The following is a 19,993-nucleotide window of genomic DNA, read 5'->3' as shown; positions in this document are numbered from 1 at the left end:
CCTGGAAGACAACTCCGATGGCACCGTCCGCGCCAGTGATTCCTCCACAGAATACGACGCAACCTGAACCAGCAACCGCCAAGAAAGTTAAGTCAGTTGACGAGATGAACAAGGCTGACTTCACGCGTGCTCTTGACTGGGAGCATCCAACAGTTACACTTGATGTTGGGACTTTATCCGCGAATGTCAGAAGAGCTGAAGACTTGAGCCCTGATGAAGCTTCTGAAGTACTCCGATGCCTCCGGGAAGCCATCCGCCTTGCAGCCGATACAAAACGCACTTGCCAACAGCTCCTTGGTCGGTTCATCGAGCGTGTCTCTGATCCAGCCATCTTTAAGGAAACGGATAGGGATTTGTTGGATCTCATCTGCCCGCGCATACCGGGTACGAATAAGGACAATGATGGTGATAAGGATAGTGATAAGGATGATGATAAGGATGGTGATAAGGATGGCGAAGAGCAGGAGGACATAGATTCGGAGATCGACAAGGAGCAGGAGGATAGAGACGCAGATTCGGAGGTCGATAAGGACGATCATCAAAGGTTCCTTGGGATATTAACAACATATGTGTATTCGGGCATCATCCCTAGCGGCAAAACGAAGAGTATACAGTGCACGCGGAGGTTCATCGATCGAGCGCAGGAGCTACACTTACTGGAACGAAAAGATGCTGCTATCATCAACACGAGAATGCCATACCCGGGGTCAGTCATACTGCGAAGCATAATCGCGCAGCTGTCGGTTGATCTCAAGCGATTGTACGGAAAAGGCTGCAAGGAACTCCATAAAAAGGTAAATGTGAGAAGGAAAGAGTAAGGGATGCCGGAGTGGCGATGTTGGACATAGACAATGAATGACTGAGAGTGAAGGTATTCTGTGGCGAAATGGGGAGAAAGAAAGAGAGAAAAAAGAGAGGGGGGAACAACATATGTACATGTACATACAAGGGACACAAGGTTCAAGGTTACAAGGTTCTATTCCGCTAACTCGAACCTTACACACGGCAACTTTAAAACAGCTCAAGAAACAACTGGTCAAAGGGCTCTTGCCGGCTGGGACATGCATTGACATTCGTGGCGACGTCTCTGCGGTCGAGAACTTTTACCGTCTGAACCCGCTGACCAAGAACCCTCGGAAGTTAATGGCGTGTACGCCTTCCGCGCAGCCGTTCGTCGCGTTCACGGAGCTGGAATTGATTTCAATCTTTTGGAAGAGCGACACACTCAAGGCGAAGCTGCAGAGTCTTCATGGAGCCAAGGACTATCGTCCTGCGTTGTCTGACATGTCGTACTGGCTGGCCAACCAAGCACCAGGCTACCTCCTCACGACACTCATCACCGACGCAGGACTGGGTCATAAAAAGCGTCGCATGCCCGGAATCAGCAAATCATTCAACAACCTCGCGACACCTTCACTTGCAGAGATCAAAGAGCACCTGAGAATCATTCAGAACGAGGATTTCGACCCCCGCACTTATAAGGAACGCGGTTACGTTATTCGCGGATCTATTCGGACCGATGGCTTTCGTCTCCAGTTAACGGCATTCAAGCTGAAGGAGCTTCTCTCGGTTCGGTACAGGCGGCATCCCACGGACATATTGCCTTCTCGGATTACGTCCACTGTGGGTGGAGTCGACTACTACCTAACTGAGGTTCGGAACGTTGTCAAGACGAAGCAGGATGTCGCAGTTCTTTGAGACTGTGAACCAGAGAAAATCAAGATATTAGGTCTCGATCTTGGTCAAGCGTTTGTGGTTGGAGCGAGCGCTCTATTGCCTGAGAAGACCTTAGATGACATGAAAAAATCCGTCAGCCTCGAAAATGGAAAGCCACGCAACGACAGTTATAATCCAGAGCAAGCATGTATTACAGGAGCGAGTATGCCGAGATCCAAGGAGAGCTTCCATCAACAGAACAGTGCCGTCGGTACCGAACAACCTGACAATGACAATGACACCGAGGCTTCCGCCCGCAGCTCCCAGGTCTTTTACAACCTAGCTGTAAAGCAGAAGGCCGTATACCAACCAACATTCAAGTTTCGACGTTGGTTAGAAGAACGCAAACGGTCGATCCCGCTAGGCGCAGCAAAATCTATCAGCAACATCGAAAGCGAGCTACCAGCCCTTCGCGGAAAGGATGCCAGCGTTGAAAAGTACGTTGCGGGATTAGCAGGCGTCAAGGAGCAGCTCGACGAGTTCTACAACAAAAGCGCCACATTCAAAAAGCACCAGTGGGATGCCAGAAAAGCTAGAGAGGCAGAATTCGACATCATCGCAGATCGCCTGCTCAATATGGTTGGAGGATCGCTTGGTAGACAGCGAGATGAAGAGGACAAGGTTGTAATCGGTATTGGTCTAGGCAAGTTTTCATCCACGAGACGACTTTCCTCGTTACATGAGTCCTTCCAATCGTACTTTGTTCAAAGGGTTAGTGCTTCATTGCAAGACATTCGATTTCTTTTTTTTTTTAAAAAAAAAAAAACTACTGATGACGCTAATGAGGCGCCTTACGTTCTGTGTCCGTTAGGCAAGGGCGCTCGGGTATATTGTCGTGGGCGTCAATGAGTACTACACGTCAAAGAAGTGTTCGATGTGCGAGGAGTTTGTCGGCCAGGTTCAAATACGTCGGCTGTATTGCAAGACTTGCAAGACATACATGCACCGCGATATCATGGCGGGCCACAATATTTGCAACGTTATTCAAGGGCACTTGCTTCAGCAACAGAGGCCACTCTATCTTCAGCCTGTAGATGAGAATGGTAGATATCCTTGGATGGAAGCTACACAGACAGTAACCGATAGCGCGAGCACCAGTAGCAGCAGCATCAATGGTAACAGTAGCACTAGCAGCACCAATAGCACCAGTAGTACTAGCAGCACCAGCGCCAGCAAGGGCAGTGTGGCCCGAAAGAGGACAGCATCAACCGCGGCTGCAGAACAAGAAGGAGCTCCAAGGCGCAAGCGTGCGGCCAATGCGGCATCAGGGCAGGAATCGGCAACTAGCCAGGCCCCAGGAAGTGCCTAAACCCCATCTCAACCATATATGTGTTCGCAAGCACATTTAAAAATGATCGGTAGGTGTAATTTATATCCTAAAGCTGCATAATTCTGTTATTGCACGCCGAAATTCTTTTACTGCATGTATTTGCTTATGCTCACCAAAAAAATTCTATCGCGTCGCCTTTTGCTGACGTAGTTGGTGCGTTTTTAATGCTCCAACGTGGTCTGTTTCAGGAAGCCGATCTTTTTTGCCTTCTATGCCTGCCTTCGAACTGAACGCTTCGACGGCACAAGTAGAAAGGCCGCACCACTCTTTCTCATCCTTAGCGCTACGCGGCGAATTCGACCAAGATGGTAAGGATCCGTGTCTCTTCTTAACCAATGTATACAACGCGCTTCAGCTAGATCAGAGTGTCGGACTCGTCAAGAATGGATGGCAGATGAATTCGGCGAAGCAGAGTCGATTTGCAGGCCATGTGTTGTCGTGGCTCCATCGTATTTGCGTGCACCAACAGCTGCGAGAAGATGCATCTCAGTTGAACACAGTAAAGCCATAGTAGGCGCAAGATATTAGGGCCAATTGGCTCACGCCAGGGTGGATCTTAAAACACTAGGAACATAACGCATATCAGCGGTCGACTAACAGCAGCGCTTGGTCGTTATGTACTGTATAGGCGATCTCCAAAAACTCAAAAATGATGAACCTGATCAACTTCAGGCTCAGGATCACATTATCGGACTCGCGCGTTCTGACAGGACAGATGCTGGCTTTCGACAAGCACATGAATCTGGTTCTGGCAGACTGTGAAGAATTCAGAAAAGTTAAGGCAAAGGCGGGAGCCAAGGCACCTTCAGGACAGGCAGAGCGCGAGGAAAAGAGGACTCTTGGACTTGTCATCCTCCGCGGCGAAACGATCGTCAGTTTAAGTGTCGACGGACCACCACCACCAAGTGTTGAAGACCAAAAGGCGCGCATCTCACAGGTACGATCGGGGATACAACATGATGAAAATGTGTTTTACTGCTATGGGAGCGGATGGCGCTTTATAGCATAAGTGCTGATACAGGTTGATTCTTTGGATGTCATAGCTTTCAGCAGGATCAGGCATGGCAGCACCGGCAGGACGCGGCATGCCAGTTATTCCGGGAGCAGCCCCAGGATTGACCGGTCCAGTGCGTGGCGTTGGCGGACCAGCCCCGGGAATGATGTTACCCCGTGATCCAACAGCAGCAGCACCCCCAATGCCATACGGTCGTGGAATGCCTCCTCCTGGTGCCATGTTGCCCCCTGGCATGCCGCCACCAGGGTTCCGTCCAGCCCCAGGCATGATGCCACCGCCCGGTATGCCCCATGGCATGGCCCCTCCAGCTGGCTTCCGACCTATGGGTCAGCCCGGTGGAGTGGCTCCTCCTGGCTTCCGCCCGCCTCCAGGCATGCCTCCTGGTATGCCCCCACCAGGCTTCCAGCCAGGTTTTCCTCCTGGCCCTCCCCCAGGGTATGTTCTCTCGCTTCATTTCGGCATGCATGTAAGCGTTTATGCTGTAAACTTACTCACACATCTTCACTTGATCTATCTATTGAACAATATATAGATTCCAGGGCCCTCCTCCTGGCTTCCGTCCCCCACCTCCTGGATACCAAAGACCCCCCCAATAAAGCTGACCAATTTTGGAGGACTGAACATACAAAGACCAAAAGACGACCATTAATTGTTGTCATGAAAATAATGGATACTCAGTTGATTAAATTCGTCAGTTGGAACTGAGATCCTTCAATGTGTCTGGAATCCAGATGGGATCAAGATGTTAGCTCAATCCGGCGCTATTTCATCCATGGGGTTTCTCTGCATTTTGGCCTATGAATAATAGCCCATTCACCCCAAAGGTTTCCTTTTTATTGGAATAAGCCATTTATGCTAATGAAAAAAAGAGCAAAGTCTGGTCCGTGCTTTTGGTTGGTCAGTGTGTCCATGGTCTTCTCTGGAAGACCACAGCCTCTTTCTCCAAGGTTTCATTTTTCTCTTCATTCCCCGCGTTTATCTTCATTATTTTTTTGCAGCACCCATTTTCAACCGGACTGTCTTTACTACGACAGCAGCAGCCAGTATCGACGTGCAAGCATCTGTATCTTCCTCCACCTGGACATCCCTCAAACAGAAACAGATGTTCCCAGGACTCGCGCGTCTTCAATGGGCACAACAGTACACGTCAACCTGCCGAGGTAATCGCACAATCGTCAGCACACTGGCCTTCGCCAGCTCTCTTTCTACGATCAAAGTACCAGTACACTCAAGGAGACGTTTAGAAACAGCCTGGTTTCTTTTCTTCACAAGCATAGTCTCGCTCTCGGTGGCAAGATGCTACTGCGTAATAGTCTGGACGCCGAGGAAAACTACCCTGGAGGACGCGGCGAGATGAACTCTCAGACCGTGCTTCCTGGAAAATGCAAGATCGTCAACTGCTTAATATTTCTGCTCTCAACGTGTCTACATGCAGTGGTTTCAACCTCTCTTGTCATCTTGACGCTATTGGCCTCCTTTCTTGCGAGTTACGAGATTGAGTCAGAAAATACAAAATGATAAACGCTTTGCAAGCCAACAAGACGGCTGTGGCGGCCATATTTTCTTTGGGAGCGTGTAGGCCGGCCCCTGTATTGGGACCTGTTCGTCCATTACTAGGGTCACGCGAGTGGGATCTCGATTGATGAAGGCTGTGTCCACATGCGAGAGGATTTAGGAGTCGCGCCGTTAGAGATGGTGTAGGTCGATCCACGACAGCGCCAGGACGGTAGAACAAGCAATTCCTATTGATTCTCGTCTTTGGCCGACAGAACCCAGCAACTGCGATGTTATACTCTGGGATCGCTAGCCATCATGGATGACCCACCGCCTTGACCGTGCTACTATCACAACCCGGTATCATTAACAGGCGCCTGTCATGGAACATCCGGACCCAACAGACCTTGAGTCTGTATCCTCTGTTGGTGAGTACAATGTCGTAACCAAGGCGCCAGAGTCGCCAGCATATGTATTACCAGGCAGTCAATCACCAGACACCGCGGACGTAGACTACGTGGGGACAGGCTGTAGTGTCCCAAGAGGATACTAACTGGTCTAAATAGCGGCGGTAAACCCCAGGACAACTCCTCCAGCGACCTACCACTCTCTCCGGCCTCGGCTACTAGGCCGCTTGCGTTCAGCAACCTTCCCTTGACAGAGACTGGTCAGACCAAGAATTGTATCAGTGCTATTGCTTCGAACCTGAGGACTTCTCTGCCGCAACACAAACAACGCCAAGACCGCATATTAGACACAGATAAACCCGGGGATCAACTAAAAGGGCATCAAGATAAGCAGGAACACCTGCCATGGAGCCCGAAAAGTCGCGACGAACAGCAGGGTTCATTTCAGAACAGCACTACAGTATTAGTTGAGGATATCAACAAACGCAAGAATAATAGCCCCACTCTCTGTGCCTGTCTATTGTCGAACGAGCATAGACTCCTATCACTAGATGATCTGCATAAGCTGCAAAAGTCGAGATGGCCAGTTGCCTTATCCACCGCCGCCTACAGTAACGCCTTTGTTACAGACGTTAATCGCATATTTTCCGGACCTGAAGCAGACAGAGAAGGAAAGGATCTTAAATCAGCCTCGTGGTCCGCCCAACTCACAGATAACCAGCGATGCAGCGCAGGGTTATCGTTATCGGAGTGATAGCTTTACAATGAGACCATGGGATAGATAGTCCCACCTCCATTCATGGCATTTTATCTCATGTACAGGGAGATACGCGCACTGTGTCGATCGAGTGGCTGTGCGACGCACCCTTGCTGTCTCAGAATAATATCGACGCTCTTCGATAAATTGCCGCTGGCTACCAAGACTTCGATCCGTAGCTAGGTCAACGTCCATTTTAACGCTACTGCAAACAACAGGAAGAATGTTGGATGTCTTCGTTGACCAGGCCAGGGAGTATGATGTGGTGTCAAGGAAACTGTCGGCAAGGCATACCATTTTCCTCCATGCCATCCAGGTCGATCTCAACACTGATCAGGTAAGGTGCAAAGTAAACGGTACCTCAAACACCGCTTCTTAGTCTCGGCATGGTAGCGTCGAGTATTCGAAAATATTGGTTATTACTCCTAGCGAAAGGCCTATCTACAATGGCCACTTTCATTACCGGCTTCGAGAGGTCGAGCCAGGCTCTCTTTAAGGTATCAGCCTCTAGTGCCCTGGTGAAATACGGTAGTCCCAGCCAGTTAAATTTGATATTACCCGGGAAGTGAGTGCCATCTGCCAATGTAAGTTTCATTCAGCCTCTTTGACGGAATATCGTGTTCAGAGCACTACTTTGATTACGCCAGAATCCAAAGATCAGGGGCCCCGAGGCAGTTGGTCCCACATTGGCGGTATGGCTGTCGCTGTGTTTTAGACTGGGCACCATGGCTATTACTAGGGCCAGTCCCTATACGCAATGACGACGTGTAGGGTTAAGGTTAAGCAGGCTAGAGTCCATTTGCATGATTGCGGTCAACGAGCTGCGCAGGAAGAGTAGGGGCGTTTTCGTCCGGAAGAAAGATGCAGCCGATTGACTTCCCCAACCTTACTCTGCTGCTTCTTCACGTTCAGCCTTACTCGGATGCTCATCAACATCCATCGTTTCATTGTCCCAGTCTGCGACATCCCATCCCACGCTTTTAACTTCCTGCTCCTTCTTAACCGACTCACTCACCCTTACAGCTACCTTTACTGAACACCTCCTTTCCTGTTTGTGTTCCCTCCCGCTGCATTGTTATCCCAACCTCTCATTCAACCTTACCCTCCACCGCCTCCCATCGTGCTGCAGCGAATCCAGATGCCTTTTGTCGAGACCCTGGAATCCTACTCCAGGGCGCTCTACCTCCCCTTGCGTGGATACGTTCGTCGCCCTTTTCAGTTTATCACAGAATCCATCCGCGAACATGTCCCAAGAGGCACCTGGGATATCCGCAAGGCCCTGGAACACACATCCCTCGGTTCCTCGTACCCGTTCGCTTCCTTTAATAGCTTCAATGGCTTCAATATCTTCAGCGATCTGAGCCATAGCACCGGAAGTGACAGCAGCGGCCTCGCCAATGGTGCCAGTGCAACTGGCAGTGGTAGCCGAATTGCTCAAAGCACTTCGTCAACGGGGTCTAGTGTGATCGGAAGCGGAGACGGATCTGTAGCCGGTTCAAAAGTGCTGCAGACCCAACCGTCTATGCTCCACTTTTTCACGAGCCCTTACTTCCTGCTGTTGTGCTTCATGGTAGGGATATTGTATGGGCTGTTCCAGCTTCAGCTGTTCATCGGAACCGATATTAATTGAAATATGCATATCGCTTGTTGCTGCTGCCGTGACGGATGGGATATAGAGCATTGTAATGAACAGGATCAACGCCATTGTCGCCCCCCGGAACCCCCATCCATTGAAGCTGTCTGTCCGGTTCGCACTCAAACTACCAGCATTTTATCTATTGATGAAGAGCGCGGTAGTCACTTTGGCGCTCTTGCTTCAGGATCAGCCCACGATGCCATTGGCATGGCTGATGTCAGATATCAGGATTTCATATGATGAATCGCATGCACTCTGGCTCAGCTTTATCGCCATGGGTGTCTCTTGCACCGTCGATTCCTTCATCGCCAATTTGCATTTCACAGGAACAAGTGAGCAGACGATCAGCATGCTGGAATGGGCCATTTTATTCCACTTCACGCCTTTTGGGAACGATATCCTTATCATCTCGGCGATCCAGGTCTGTCAGCTGTTGACGCTCCAGTTCCTCAGCCTGTCGAGCCGAGGCAAGAATTATCGTCTTATGGCGACAACGTTCTGGGGAATGCTTGACCTCTTGCACTTTGCACACGCAGTGTACCATCGGTCAGGCACGTACCCTTCGCTCCAATTGTTGACGAGGTTGCCAGAGGTCGTTGTGCTTCTTATGATTTGCATCTCTGTAAGTTGAGCAATGAGCGGCAATACCAAAAATATCAGAGACTAGGACATAACATCACTGCTGCCGTCATAACGCAGTCTATCCTAATATTTACTAAACTATCGATCTATCCTGCATCCTAGATGATCCTCCATGCGCTGACATATATCGTTACGGGGGGAAATGTCAGGAGGCAGATGTTCGAGCCAAGGGCAATGCCCACTATGGATGAAGACTATGGGCTCGCAGTGTTCAAGCTTGGCAGGGCATGTATGGAGGCAACACGAGGCGCAGGGTTTAGAAACGAAGTTGATGCTGTTGTGTTACCCTTCGGAACTACCTTGGACAGGAAACAAACTAGCAAATCAAGGTCTTCTCTTCGCTCTCCATTCGGCCGTCATTCTCACAGCCAACAGAATGCACAAGAGACGTCTTTTTCGTTTCCCAACGGCTCCACACACAGGCATGGACCAGCTCTTTCAGGATTTGCAAACGAAATGGCAGATGTAGTCGAGATGCCAGGACAGCGGCAACTGACATCGAGACGGCGCAACCGCATGAATGTTATGAAGGCATTTTGTCAGAGCAGCGCTAGTCTTATCATGGAGACAACCTACGCCGCATACAATAAGGCTGTGCCAGCCAGGTTTAGACAGGCGCTGCGCAGGTCCAGGGGTCCAAATGTGGGAACTAGGATGTCAATGCAAGAATATCTCCAACTCAGAACGAACCTCGAGACTGCACTTGAGCGTGCACGGCAGCTTAGGGAGCTGAAGTTGCACGAGTATGAGGTGGAACGATATAGACAAGCAGCGGCGCTAGATGAGGAAGAGGAAGAAGAGCTATATAGTGAATTTTTATCGAGGGATTTGACCGCGTCGGACGATGAGGACGAGATCTATGATGTCGACTATATGCAAATAGACGACACCGAGGAGGAAGATGAGGAGGACAGCGACAGCGACATGGAGGTTCTGAAACAAGCAGGTTCAACGCACGAGGATGCGCTTCAGGACTCAGAAGCGTATGGCATGAGTCGTCGCCACCGCGACCACAGCGATTCAGATGAGGATTCGGCCATCGAAGTTGACTATACAACATCACAGCAGGTCTCGACGTGGCGTTCAATAGGTTCGCTACAGGATTTCTTCCTGGATACATCTTTCATGAGCATTTTCTTATCGACCAGGTTGCAGGACACGCCTTTGACGAGATCTCAGTACCTTCTCACCATGAATGGCGCGCGGGGGTTTCAGGAAGATTCAGTAGGATACGGCGGCAGTTATGGCGCGGGAAGCAGCTACATTGGCACTAGTGGGTCAGGAGGTGGCTCAAGGAAGACAAATCGCATGACACAGGATGCCCACAACAAAGTGCTTCTCTCTATTCTTCACAGATATCGAAGGTCCATGGGCAAGAAGTCGTCATCTTACGTTGAATCGCCGGAGTCCTCGAGCAACACATCCCCGCCTCCGCTCGCAAAACCTTCAGCGCCAGAAGATAGCTCGGTTTATAGCCGTCTATTATGTGTGGTTTGCCAATCGGAGCCAAGAGGTGTTCTTCTACGGCCGTGTCGCTGTTTGGCGCTTTGTAACGAGTGTCGCGAAGTCTTGGCATCAAGAGTACGTCTTTCGAGCTTTTTTTTTTTTTTTTTTTTTTTTGGCTGTTGACTTTCTCTTGTTACAAAAAGAGTGTTGCATTAGTATTAATATGCTGTTGTTTTTCTCTAATGCCCGATAGCGTTTCAAGCAGTGTCCATGTTGTCGAAGCGATGTACAAGGGTTCTCCAAGATCTTTCTTCCTTGAGCAGCCAAGCATTCATTTTACAAAATAAAATCCTCCGCAATTTTTGTGCAATCGACTTCCAGGCTCACTTAAGCTCACGCTCTGAGTCGCAACCTGCTGAACAGCCTAGATAGTGGACCAATAACAATGCAATACAAATTGGTGGCAAATACAAGCATACTTGATGTGGTGATGTACAAGATTGACTTTATTCCTTCTTGATACTCTGGCCAAGTCGGATGTCTACAAATGGCTTTGGCCGATGTTGTCTCTGACTGTGCGAAGCGACTGGGAAGGGCTTGTACCGAGCAGAACTCCTGCTGCTTCTCTGCAAAGTAGCGACAAAAGGTCGCGTTCATGTCAAAAAACTGTTCAATATATGTAATGGAAGCTATGGAGAAAGTGGCAAGAGCGACATTCGTTTGTGGAACAACGACACTGTAATTTTTTGCTTACCTCTATATCGTGCAGGAATGCGGTGTTGGCAGCCGATTTCTTGGTTGCCTGTCTCTCCAGGTATTCCTTGGCACTGCCCTCATACGAAAACCAAAATTCCTCCACGGTCATGGTTCGTACAGCTGCGGGGAGACGATTTAGCTCTGCTTCACTCCTGAACCTCAGTGAGTTGATGAGCACGGCCACGGAAGCCCTCAGGGTTTGCGCTCTATCCATCACTATCATCCAAGGAAGTAGAGTCGTTCGCGTTGAGTTGTCAGATATTATCGCAGAGTGCAGTAACATGTCCAATGGTTTCCATGCACTCACTCTCGATCTCGAGATTTTCCAGGGCAGCCGCTCTCTGGGTTTGGGTCAGATATGTCAACGGGTTCTCCTGGTCCTGGTCCTGGTCCTGGTCCTGGTCCTGCTCTTGCTCCAGATCTTGCTCTTGTATGGAATTCTGAGGTTCGGTTGTATTGGTTGCATTGCTGTCCTTATGATATGACATTGAGTCTGTGGGTCTAGGGTCGCCTTTTAAGGCATCGCTTCTGTCGTCCTTGGACAAGATCTGTGAATACTCGTTTGCAGTCCTTGTTGTTGAAGATGTGGGTGCAGATGCAATTGTATCGGACGCCACGGGAACGGAGGATCCATATTCGGGTTCGGGTGAGAATGAGGGGTCCTGGAAGGGGTTGTGCAGGTTCCTGGTGTCGAAACTGGAGGCAGCCAGGTAGGATCGTTGATTGAGTGGGGACAAGTGGAATCGTGCCATTTCGTGAAGGCGAGAGAGGAGCTGAAGATGACGTCGGCTCTGATCAATTTCTCATTCTCTCTTTCCCTCTTTCCTTCTTTCCTTCTTTTCCTTCTCGTGATTGATTGTCAACGACTTTATTTCCTCTTTGTATCCCCTCTCTCTTTCTCTCTATTCTGGAATGACCACCTGCTGAAGACAGCACCCACCCATCTCTTCCACCCTTCCATCCTTCTCTCCTTTCTTCACTTCTTACTCATTCCTCTACTTCACTGTTGCATCTTGGAGTTTTTTTATTATTATTCACGTTCCAACTGTAGGCCATGGGCGGAATCATCTCTCGACTTCGTCAGGTAGGAAATTCGTTTTTCGTACTTGTTATATAAGCTCACCCCTCACCCATCTCAACGGCCCCAACGACAGCCCCAATCGCCTCCTGGCCTCCTGACTCAGCGATTTTACAATCCGTTTCTGGAAGGAGTGGGGTGGGGTGACATGGCAGTGCACAGCACAGGATTCTGCTCAAACAACACGCATCACAAGTCGTGTGGTCTTGGTACAACTTTTCAGCGACCAGGACTGAGTGTTCGCCTCCTACCCTCAATGGAGTTTTGCGATTGACGTGGCGGCGCACAATCAAACCGCTCGGGACACAGGCAAGGCAGGAAAAGGGAATCGCCCCCATGCGTACAATGATAATATAACAACATAGTCAACGCTTACTCCCCATTGCCTTCCCAGCATCCCAGTAATCAGGCTGACACGCTGCAGGCGCTTTCCAGACGCATGGAAACACGCTGTTTTCATATGCTTCCTGCAGGTTATTAATATCCTGTTTTTTCCATTGCAATTATATAGAGCAACGACTCTGACTATGAAAGGATCCTATCGGACCTTGACAGCAACATTCGGAAGGCTGAACTGCGACTCTCAGCCATCCATTTCAGGGAAAAGCGACTGATGGGCCGCTGGCTGTTTTACGGCGCCTTGCTCTGGATTGGATACACTACAGTCTTTGTGCTCTACCTCAACCAACAGTACCATGATAACCCTCAAACCTGGGCATTGGCGCTTGCTCCTGTGGTCATTGGTCTACCAATGTAGGTCATGGTAGTCTTTCTTTTCTTTGGTCGTCGGTATTCAAGAGACATCGAACTATGACGATGGCGATTTGGTCAACCCTTTCTCATCTTTCTAGTACATTCTGTATCCTAGAATTTATGCGGGCCGATCGGTGATCAACGTCTGGTACAAGCGTGCAAAGACCAATGAAGGTATGTGAGGGATATGGACGGTGATGAGAATAGACTCATGGATGGAGGCGCTATGGACGAGTAGCATGCTAATAGCTCCTGCTTTTGCGAATTGTCTAACCCACCTTTTTTAGAGTCGCAGCTCAGTATGCTGAGAGCAGACCAAAGGCTCAAGGTCGAGGAGCTCAAGAAGAAGACCGCGTACTACTCCACAAAGACCTTGCTCGAGCGATACGACGTAACGTGCAAATGACTATTTACCCCGTTTGGAATGGTACTCTGCCTTACTGCCGTATAACTGATAAAGAACTATTCTCTTCTTCAATGTTTACTACTACAGCCTTCATCACAACGATCCAATGGCCCAAGGACTGGACCTGATGGACGACCCATTGCTCCCTCTCAGAATGGACAGCCCAAAACACAACAGACCAATATGATGGACCCTGGCCTGAGACAGCGTCAAGGCCCTGGCATCATGAATTCCCAGGGCATTCCTGCGGGTCCAGGACGTCCAATAGGGGTTTCATCTGGAGCTCAACATCATCAGCAGTCGCAAATGAGACATGGCCCCCAGAATACTCCCAGAGGACCACAAGGACCTTATCCTCAACAGCCTTCTTTCCCATCCGGACCGTCGCCCTATGGCTCGACTAATACTGAGAGGCATTGGTACGACAAGATTGTGGACGTGATTGTTGGCGACGAAGGCCCTGATACTAAATACGCGCTCATTTGCGGACAGTGCCACGCACACAATGGCCTTGCGCTGCCTCAGGAAATTGACGATATTCGTAAGTTATGCCCTCATCTTATGACTTGCATACATTTTGGGCGCGTTATGGTATTATGTTAATTAACTTCTCTAATCCATTCTATGTTTGATAGAATATGTCTGTCCCAAGTGCAACTTTTTCAATCAGTCGCGGAGGAAAACACGCTTGGCTGTAGCTGGAATCAATCCCCTCTCTACTTCTGATATGACCTTGCTTCAGGCACAGGCAAAACCACTCCCTGTGTCTCGAGAGCCTTCGCCCGCCCCATCTACTGGACGCTTACCTTTTCCTGAGCACCGCGATCATCTTCACTATGTTCAGAACGGACCTGAGCCTGCAGTAGGCAGCCCTGAGCCTGTTTCAGCCTTCCCTCTTACAGTGGATGCCCTGAGCCATTCCGAGACCGATGACATTGAGTTTGCCAACAACTGGAATGACAGCGATGTCGAGGGCGTGAACCATGACGAAGGCGAGGATTATGAGGAAGATGATACCGATGAGGCGTCGGGATACATTGTCGACTCGGGGGAGGAACCCAAACGCTCCACCAGGACAACGAGGGCGAGCACTGGAGCGAAGACGAAACCAGCGGTAGCAAAGGGATCAGTATTGACAGGCAAGAGAAAATCAAAGCGCGCCTGATGATACCAGTGGTGTGAGCAGTGATCGTCCCGCAACACACTCTAGACGACCATGGAGACAGGAATGACAGATTCACATCGCAGAAGAAGGATACATGCACAAAGGAAGACTCTAATGACACTCAATGACCATCCATTACTCTTATCATGATTTTATGACTATTTTATGACAAACCATATTACCCATACATCCCAAGAACAAGAATAAAAAGCAGCACGTTACATTTTGCGGTGCGTTATAAATTTTTTGTGGGCAGATATCGAGGCGCGTTTGTGACCAAAACGCGGTTTCAAAATACGCTAAAACGTTCAACCTTACACGCCTGAGACTTTTACAATTCGAAAACAAATGATAGGCAGCATCAAGATGAGCGAAGCCAACCGCCAACTCGATCCCCGTGCTACTCAAGTCAGAACGCCAACAGCTACTATCCTAACCGGGGGAGCTCATCATTCTCACGACCCTCCTCGAAGACGATGAAGGAACAGAGGATGCAATTGTGATGTACCACCTCGTTGAAGAGTCGCACTATATCAGTGACCACGAAACACAAACCCGGCATCCCCATTACTTTCTCAACGTTTTTCAGTCCCTCTCAGACAACGAGTTTCGCTCGACGTTCAGGACAACACGAAGAGGGTTTATGTTCCTTTTGGAGGCGATTCAGGATCACCCTGTGTTTGCCAATGAGTCGTTTCGCAGACAAGTGCAGTCTGCTTGACAACTGGCAGTTGTTCTGGCTCGATTTGGTGCAAATGGAGACGATGCAAGCGTCGCCAAAATTCAGGCGATTTTCCAGGTTGGGACAAATACTGTAACGACTTTCACTAAGCGCGTCATGACAGCATTGCGGGGTATCAGAAAAGATTGGATTGCGTGGCCGGATGCAGAACGACGACGAGAGATTGGGCGGGTTATGCGCAAAGGAGGATTCCCAGGATGTGTTGGTTTCATTGGTGGAACAAACATTCCTCTTTTACGAAGGCCGGCATTGAATGGCGAGGCCTACTTTGGCCGCAAGAAAAGGTAAGAGCACAACTGCATTGAACTACAGGTTGTATCAATATTATCAGCACTCTTGAAACACTATCATCAGATATTCTGATGCTATGCAGGTTGTCTGCGATGTAGACAACCGCATTATATCCATAGACGTCGGCAGTCCTGGGTCTTGTGCGGACTTTACCGTTTACAAACGAATGCCTCTTTACAAGGATCCCCATCGCCATTTTTCGCCCGGCGAGTACCTCCTGGCCGACTCTGCATATGGGCTATCCAAGACCTGTATCCCTGCATACAAGGCACCTGCGGCAAATATATGCGACAACACAGAATTCAACTACTGCTTAGCCAGGTCCAGAGTCCGGAACAAACACTGCATTGGTATTTTGAAGTCACGCTAGGGCTCTCTACGGGAAATGCGGTAACAGCTTCGATCGGAGAGTGACATGATAATATTCATTCAGTGGGTTGTATCTTGTTGTATTTTACACAATATGCTTGCACAGATTGGCGATGCTTGGGAGGAAATGTACCTAGAGGAGGAGGAGGAAGACGAACAAAACACAGGAATCTGTGATGAAGGACAAGCAGCTGAGAGCGCACAAAGTTTTCGAGAGACTAAAAAAAGACCACCCTTGAGACAAACTATGCACATGAAGTTCTGCCTTTGTGATGATAATCAGATTAATAAATCTTTTTATTGAAGATCTTTAGTAATGCTTGGATATCAGTAACACTCATTCCTTTCTCAATTCCGGACTGTAGTATCTGCATCCTTTGCAAATTTCTTAAAGTTCCTGGAGTTGACCCAGTATCCAGTCTTGCTGGACCTTTGCGCTGATCCTTAGCACTGGAACGTTTCGCCGATGTGGTCAACCCTGTGTCTGATAACTGTCGCTTGCGATGCAGAGTTGGGGATGAGATAGAGAGCGCGCTTCCCCAACCTCATGCACGATGAGTCCTGCTCGATTGGCCACTTGCTCAGTACTGCAGACAGTCAGTGGTCGGAGGGGTTCTAGAGTGGAATCAGCTATCTAATCCTACGTTTGAAGAGCTCGTATATACGAAGGATATGGCTAGGTATAGTTGTGCTGGAGTGCTCTAGAAACTAGGTGCAGCATGGTTGTGACTACGACATCACTCTCGAATAAACCGTTGTACCTGTTGCAAGTACGGACTTCCAGAGCACGTTTTGTCCAGAATCTTTCCTCATAATAAGCCTTTGTCGCTGACTCCCTGTCACAGTAGTCGAGACGGTTAGCAATGCTTCGATACGTAACATGTTCCGTTGCGGTTGTTTTCTGTGCCCACTCCAAGTACTCTGTTGGTGGGTGTGACATTAGCAACGAAAAATGGGGGCCACTAGATAGAAACCTCGTAAAAAAAAAATTAATCAAAAAGACTCCAACAATTCACCTCAAAGACTTTCTACTATGCGTCATGTCAAGCAGACTGTTAACAAGGCACCCAAGAGAGCACCCATCTGATGACCACAATTGCCGTAACCACTTCACCACTCGGCAGAGCCCGCAGGTATATCTGCTGGAATAAATGAAGCGGGCCACTCATGGCAACGTGTTTTCAGCTTAATAACCGCGCAAGATATTGAGTCGAAAGGCCAACCCAATAGACCACAGTTGTCGTAACCACTTCGCCATTCGGCAGAGCCCGCAGGTATATCTGTTGGAATAAATGAAGCGGGCCACTCATGACAACGTGTTTATGCGCAGTCTGTAACAGGACGATATGGATTACCTTCAGGGAAGAGAAGAAGTGTTCCAGCGCAAAGTGAAGCAGCTCAAGTGATGGATTCTTCGGTGACGTCGATCGGCCGGCTTTAATGTTTTATAAATGTACGTAGTTATTGCCTACAAAACCCAATAACGATTTAGTCGATCGCTTTTGTTGCCTCGCGTCCTCTGATCACCCGCCTTGACGACAGAAGAATTAGAACGAGGAACCAAGGACTTGGCTTCATCAATACCATCCATACGCGATCAAAACCTAAGCGGTGTCCTCTCTGTCTCTCGGTTAACGATGTCCAATAACCACAATAACGGGAATTTCGACAGCAATACCAATAACACTGGATCCAGTCACTCTGACCATGGGCAGCACCACGCCGGAGGAGGACACGATCTCCACGGCCAGCCTGGCGTACCACTGATGCACAGAACTGTAGATGAGCTCCTATCCGCGGAGTTTCCTCTTGGCATCGGCAGCGTGCGACATCCAGACGGGTCACTGAATAACGGTGTGCAAGGGAACATTATGGAGGGACTCGACGACCTCTTCAATGATGATTTCTCGACGGTCAACACCAACTCAGGTACATCACTTCACTTGTCAGCCCAACCTCAACATACCCAGTCTTTATCGCCAAACATTCACTTTTCTAGCCCGACTACGCAGTCGCCTCAAAACCAACTTTCGCCAATGCATCAACAGCAGCTTCAGGATCAGCATAGGATCTTGCAGCATCAGCAGAGTACCTCAGCTGTCTCACCGCAACTGGCCGGATCATCAGTCCATCATAGTCAACAGCAACCACAGACACCAGGCGTGGGACAACAATATCAGCACACCTCGCCTGCTGCCGCACAAAGAACGCTATATCTACCTCAGCAGCAGGCGCAACAGTCGATGAGCCAACAAATCCCACCTCGACCCACCCAAAGTAATAACGTACAGATGCCATCTGTAGCCCAGCAAAGCCATTCCCAACCGAATGCCGTTGCCCCTAATGGTCAGGCTGTAATGCCTTCAGCCCCCATGTCAGTTGCGAACTCTGGTCCTAGTGCGCTCGTCCCAGGTATGTCTGCGCATCTTCTTTACTGCGTACTCGCGTGCATACAACTATCAGAACAACGACTTGCTGACCCGATACTATATTACTATACCATGCTATTTCTATAGGCACTGCATCCACACCTATCGCCCAGGCTGGATCCCCCCTTCATCATATCCTCGCATCAACCTCTGCGGCTACAGGACAACAGCTCACGCACCTATTTTCTCAGCTTCAGGTAATGAATCAAAGCCAGAAAGAAGAGCTTGTAAAGGCTTTGTTTCAGGTACGGCGAGAAGACAGAAGCCGCAGACACCAATCTGCGTAAAGGGCTCTAGATGCGATCGTCCTGTTCTGCAATTTGACCGTGCTTTCTTTTTGATTTACAGGCCAATGTGTTGACACCAGGCGAGTTCATGGCTCGGGCAAAAGTACTGCTGGATCCTGCACAATTTGAGATTCTGGATGGCATCAGGAGGAGGCATGGCGGACGGCCCTCAGTAGATGGGGCGCAGCAACAATCCACTACGGCATCAGCAGCAACATTAAACTCTGGCATACCATCCTCATCTCCATCTGCAGGCCAATCCTCTGCACTATCAATGCCTACTGCAGCGGGAACATCGGGAATGACGATCCATACGCCTGCGACAGGAGTCCCCCTGCTATCTGCAGGAGCTACTACAGCTACACCAACACTAGCTGCACCTCCCTCTGCTTTACAATCCACCTCGGCCTCAATACCTACTACTAGTCTCCCACCAACATCATCGAACACAGGATCAGCACCTGTCCGCAAAAGAAATACTGAAGCCACATTCACATCCACAACATCCGCTGAGAGGTATGGCGCGTTTATTAATACTACCAATCCAAGTTTTTGAGCAACAAGCAATCGATGATCTCATCTCTGCTTCATTTTTGTTCGTGTTTTCCCTATATCTGAAGTAGCAAAGTTGCACCTAAGAGAGTGAAAACCGAGCACCAAGCTCTTGCGCCGGGCGTCAACGGACCAACAGCTCAAGTCGCTTCCCCAGCAGTGCCGCCCTCATTTCCATCAACTCCCGGACCTAGTACACCAGGAGGCGCACCCAGTCCAGGAGTATTTAATCGTGTCTCACTTCCTGGCCAACAAAAGACTTCTTCTTTGGCGATGGGAGCAGGAACTGGAATTGCTAGTGGCGCAGGAGTCAGCAATACCGGTGCTTCTGGATCAGGGGCAGCGGGCAGGTCATCTGCCTCTGGTATAGAGAGAGTCAATTACGATAACATTACAGATGTCATGGGTTACGTCGGTGTCGATTTGAGAGAGGAATCGGATAATATTATGCGGGACAACGATGGCTACTCACGCTCGGGTGGAGGATATGACGGGCAAGACCGGACCAGGATTCAGAACTTCATCAGTGCCAAGCTGTTGAAGGCGAAAGTGGAGCACATTGGTAAGGACTTTATCCGTTCCGTACTTCAGAAGGTACATCATTGTTAGCCATATAAGACTATGCTGCTAACTCACTTTTGTTCTACCTTGTGATGTTGGCAAAAGTAGCCCAGTCGCACAAGCTGCAGAACATCGATGGAGACGTCCTTGCATACCTGGCC

General features: G+C 49.3%; 7 protein-coding genes across 7 annotated transcripts; 6 read left to right on the top strand and 1 right to left on the bottom strand.

The window, feature by feature from the left end:
- Positions 1–720: 720 nt before the first annotated feature.
- On the top strand, positions 721–1,781 carry BC939DRAFT_174454 (uncharacterized protein). Its single transcript, XM_051550399.1, has one exon. The coding sequence runs from the start codon at positions 856–858 to the stop codon at positions 1,696–1,698; it is 843 nt and encodes a 280-aa protein (XP_051411836.1). The 5' UTR covers positions 721–855; the 3' UTR covers positions 1,699–1,781.
- Positions 1,782–3,441: 1,660 nt separating this feature from the next.
- BC939DRAFT_174594 (uncharacterized protein) lies at positions 3,442–4,785 on the top strand. The gene is made up of 3 exons (XM_051550401.1): positions 3,442–3,983; positions 4,090–4,496; positions 4,594–4,785. The coding sequence occupies exons 1-3, from the start codon at positions 3,696–3,698 to the stop codon at positions 4,655–4,657; spliced, it is 759 nt and encodes a 252-aa protein (XP_051411835.1). The 5' UTR covers positions 3,442–3,695; the 3' UTR covers positions 4,658–4,785.
- Positions 4,786–5,752, top strand: BC939DRAFT_174461 (uncharacterized protein). Its single transcript, XM_051550400.1, has 2 exons — positions 4,786–5,221; positions 5,306–5,752. Exons 1-2 carry the CDS (start codon positions 4,914–4,916, stop codon positions 5,577–5,579), a joined length of 582 nt encoding a protein of 193 aa, XP_051411834.1. The 5' UTR covers positions 4,786–4,913; the 3' UTR covers positions 5,580–5,752.
- Positions 5,753–7,505: 1,753 nt separating this feature from the next.
- Positions 7,506–10,906, top strand: BC939DRAFT_529337 (uncharacterized protein). The gene is made up of 4 exons (XM_051561507.1): positions 7,506–8,289; positions 8,396–8,977; positions 9,100–10,578; positions 10,697–10,906. The coding sequence occupies exons 1-4, from the start codon at positions 7,858–7,860 to the stop codon at positions 10,760–10,762; spliced, it is 2,559 nt and encodes an 852-aa protein (XP_051411833.1). The 5' UTR covers positions 7,506–7,857; the 3' UTR covers positions 10,763–10,906.
- Positions 10,907–10,921: 15 nt separating this feature from the next.
- On the bottom strand, positions 10,922–11,984 carry BC939DRAFT_453087 (uncharacterized protein). Its single transcript, XM_051555887.1, has 2 exons — positions 11,507–11,984; positions 10,922–11,415 (listed from the first exon to the last, which is right to left on the bottom strand). Exons 1-2 carry the CDS (start codon positions 11,949–11,951, stop codon positions 11,114–11,116), a joined length of 747 nt encoding a protein of 248 aa, XP_051411832.1. The 5' UTR covers positions 11,952–11,984; the 3' UTR covers positions 10,922–11,113.
- A 34-nt stretch (positions 11,985–12,018) lies between these two features.
- On the top strand, positions 12,019–14,752 carry BC939DRAFT_174366 (uncharacterized protein). Its single transcript, XM_051550398.1, has 6 exons — positions 12,019–12,283; positions 12,789–13,030; positions 13,146–13,204; positions 13,318–13,421; positions 13,524–13,977; positions 14,072–14,752. The coding sequence occupies exons 1-6, from the start codon at positions 12,254–12,256 to the stop codon at positions 14,599–14,601; spliced, it is 1,419 nt and encodes a 472-aa protein (XP_051411831.1). The 5' UTR covers positions 12,019–12,253; the 3' UTR covers positions 14,602–14,752.
- A 2,681-nt stretch (positions 14,753–17,433) lies between these two features.
- On the top strand, positions 17,434–19,410 carry BC939DRAFT_174339 (uncharacterized protein). The gene is made up of 3 exons (XM_051550397.1): positions 17,434–18,415; positions 18,520–18,629; positions 18,781–19,410. Exons 1-3 carry the CDS (start codon positions 17,641–17,643, stop codon positions 19,273–19,275), a joined length of 1,380 nt encoding a protein of 459 aa, XP_051411830.1. The 5' UTR covers positions 17,434–17,640; the 3' UTR covers positions 19,276–19,410.
- Positions 19,411–19,993: the final 583 nt, after the last annotated feature.

Source organism: Gamsiella multidivaricata (assembly GCF_025024155.1).
Source record: "Gamsiella multidivaricata strain RSA 2152 chromosome Unknown BC939scaffold_36, whole genome shotgun sequence".
Lineage (NCBI taxonomy): Eukaryota > Fungi > Mortierellomycota > Mortierellomycetes > Mortierellales > Mortierellaceae > Gamsiella > Gamsiella multidivaricata.
The sequence above is the reverse complement of the archived record's forward strand: the minus strand, read 5'-3'. Positions and strand labels throughout refer to the sequence as shown.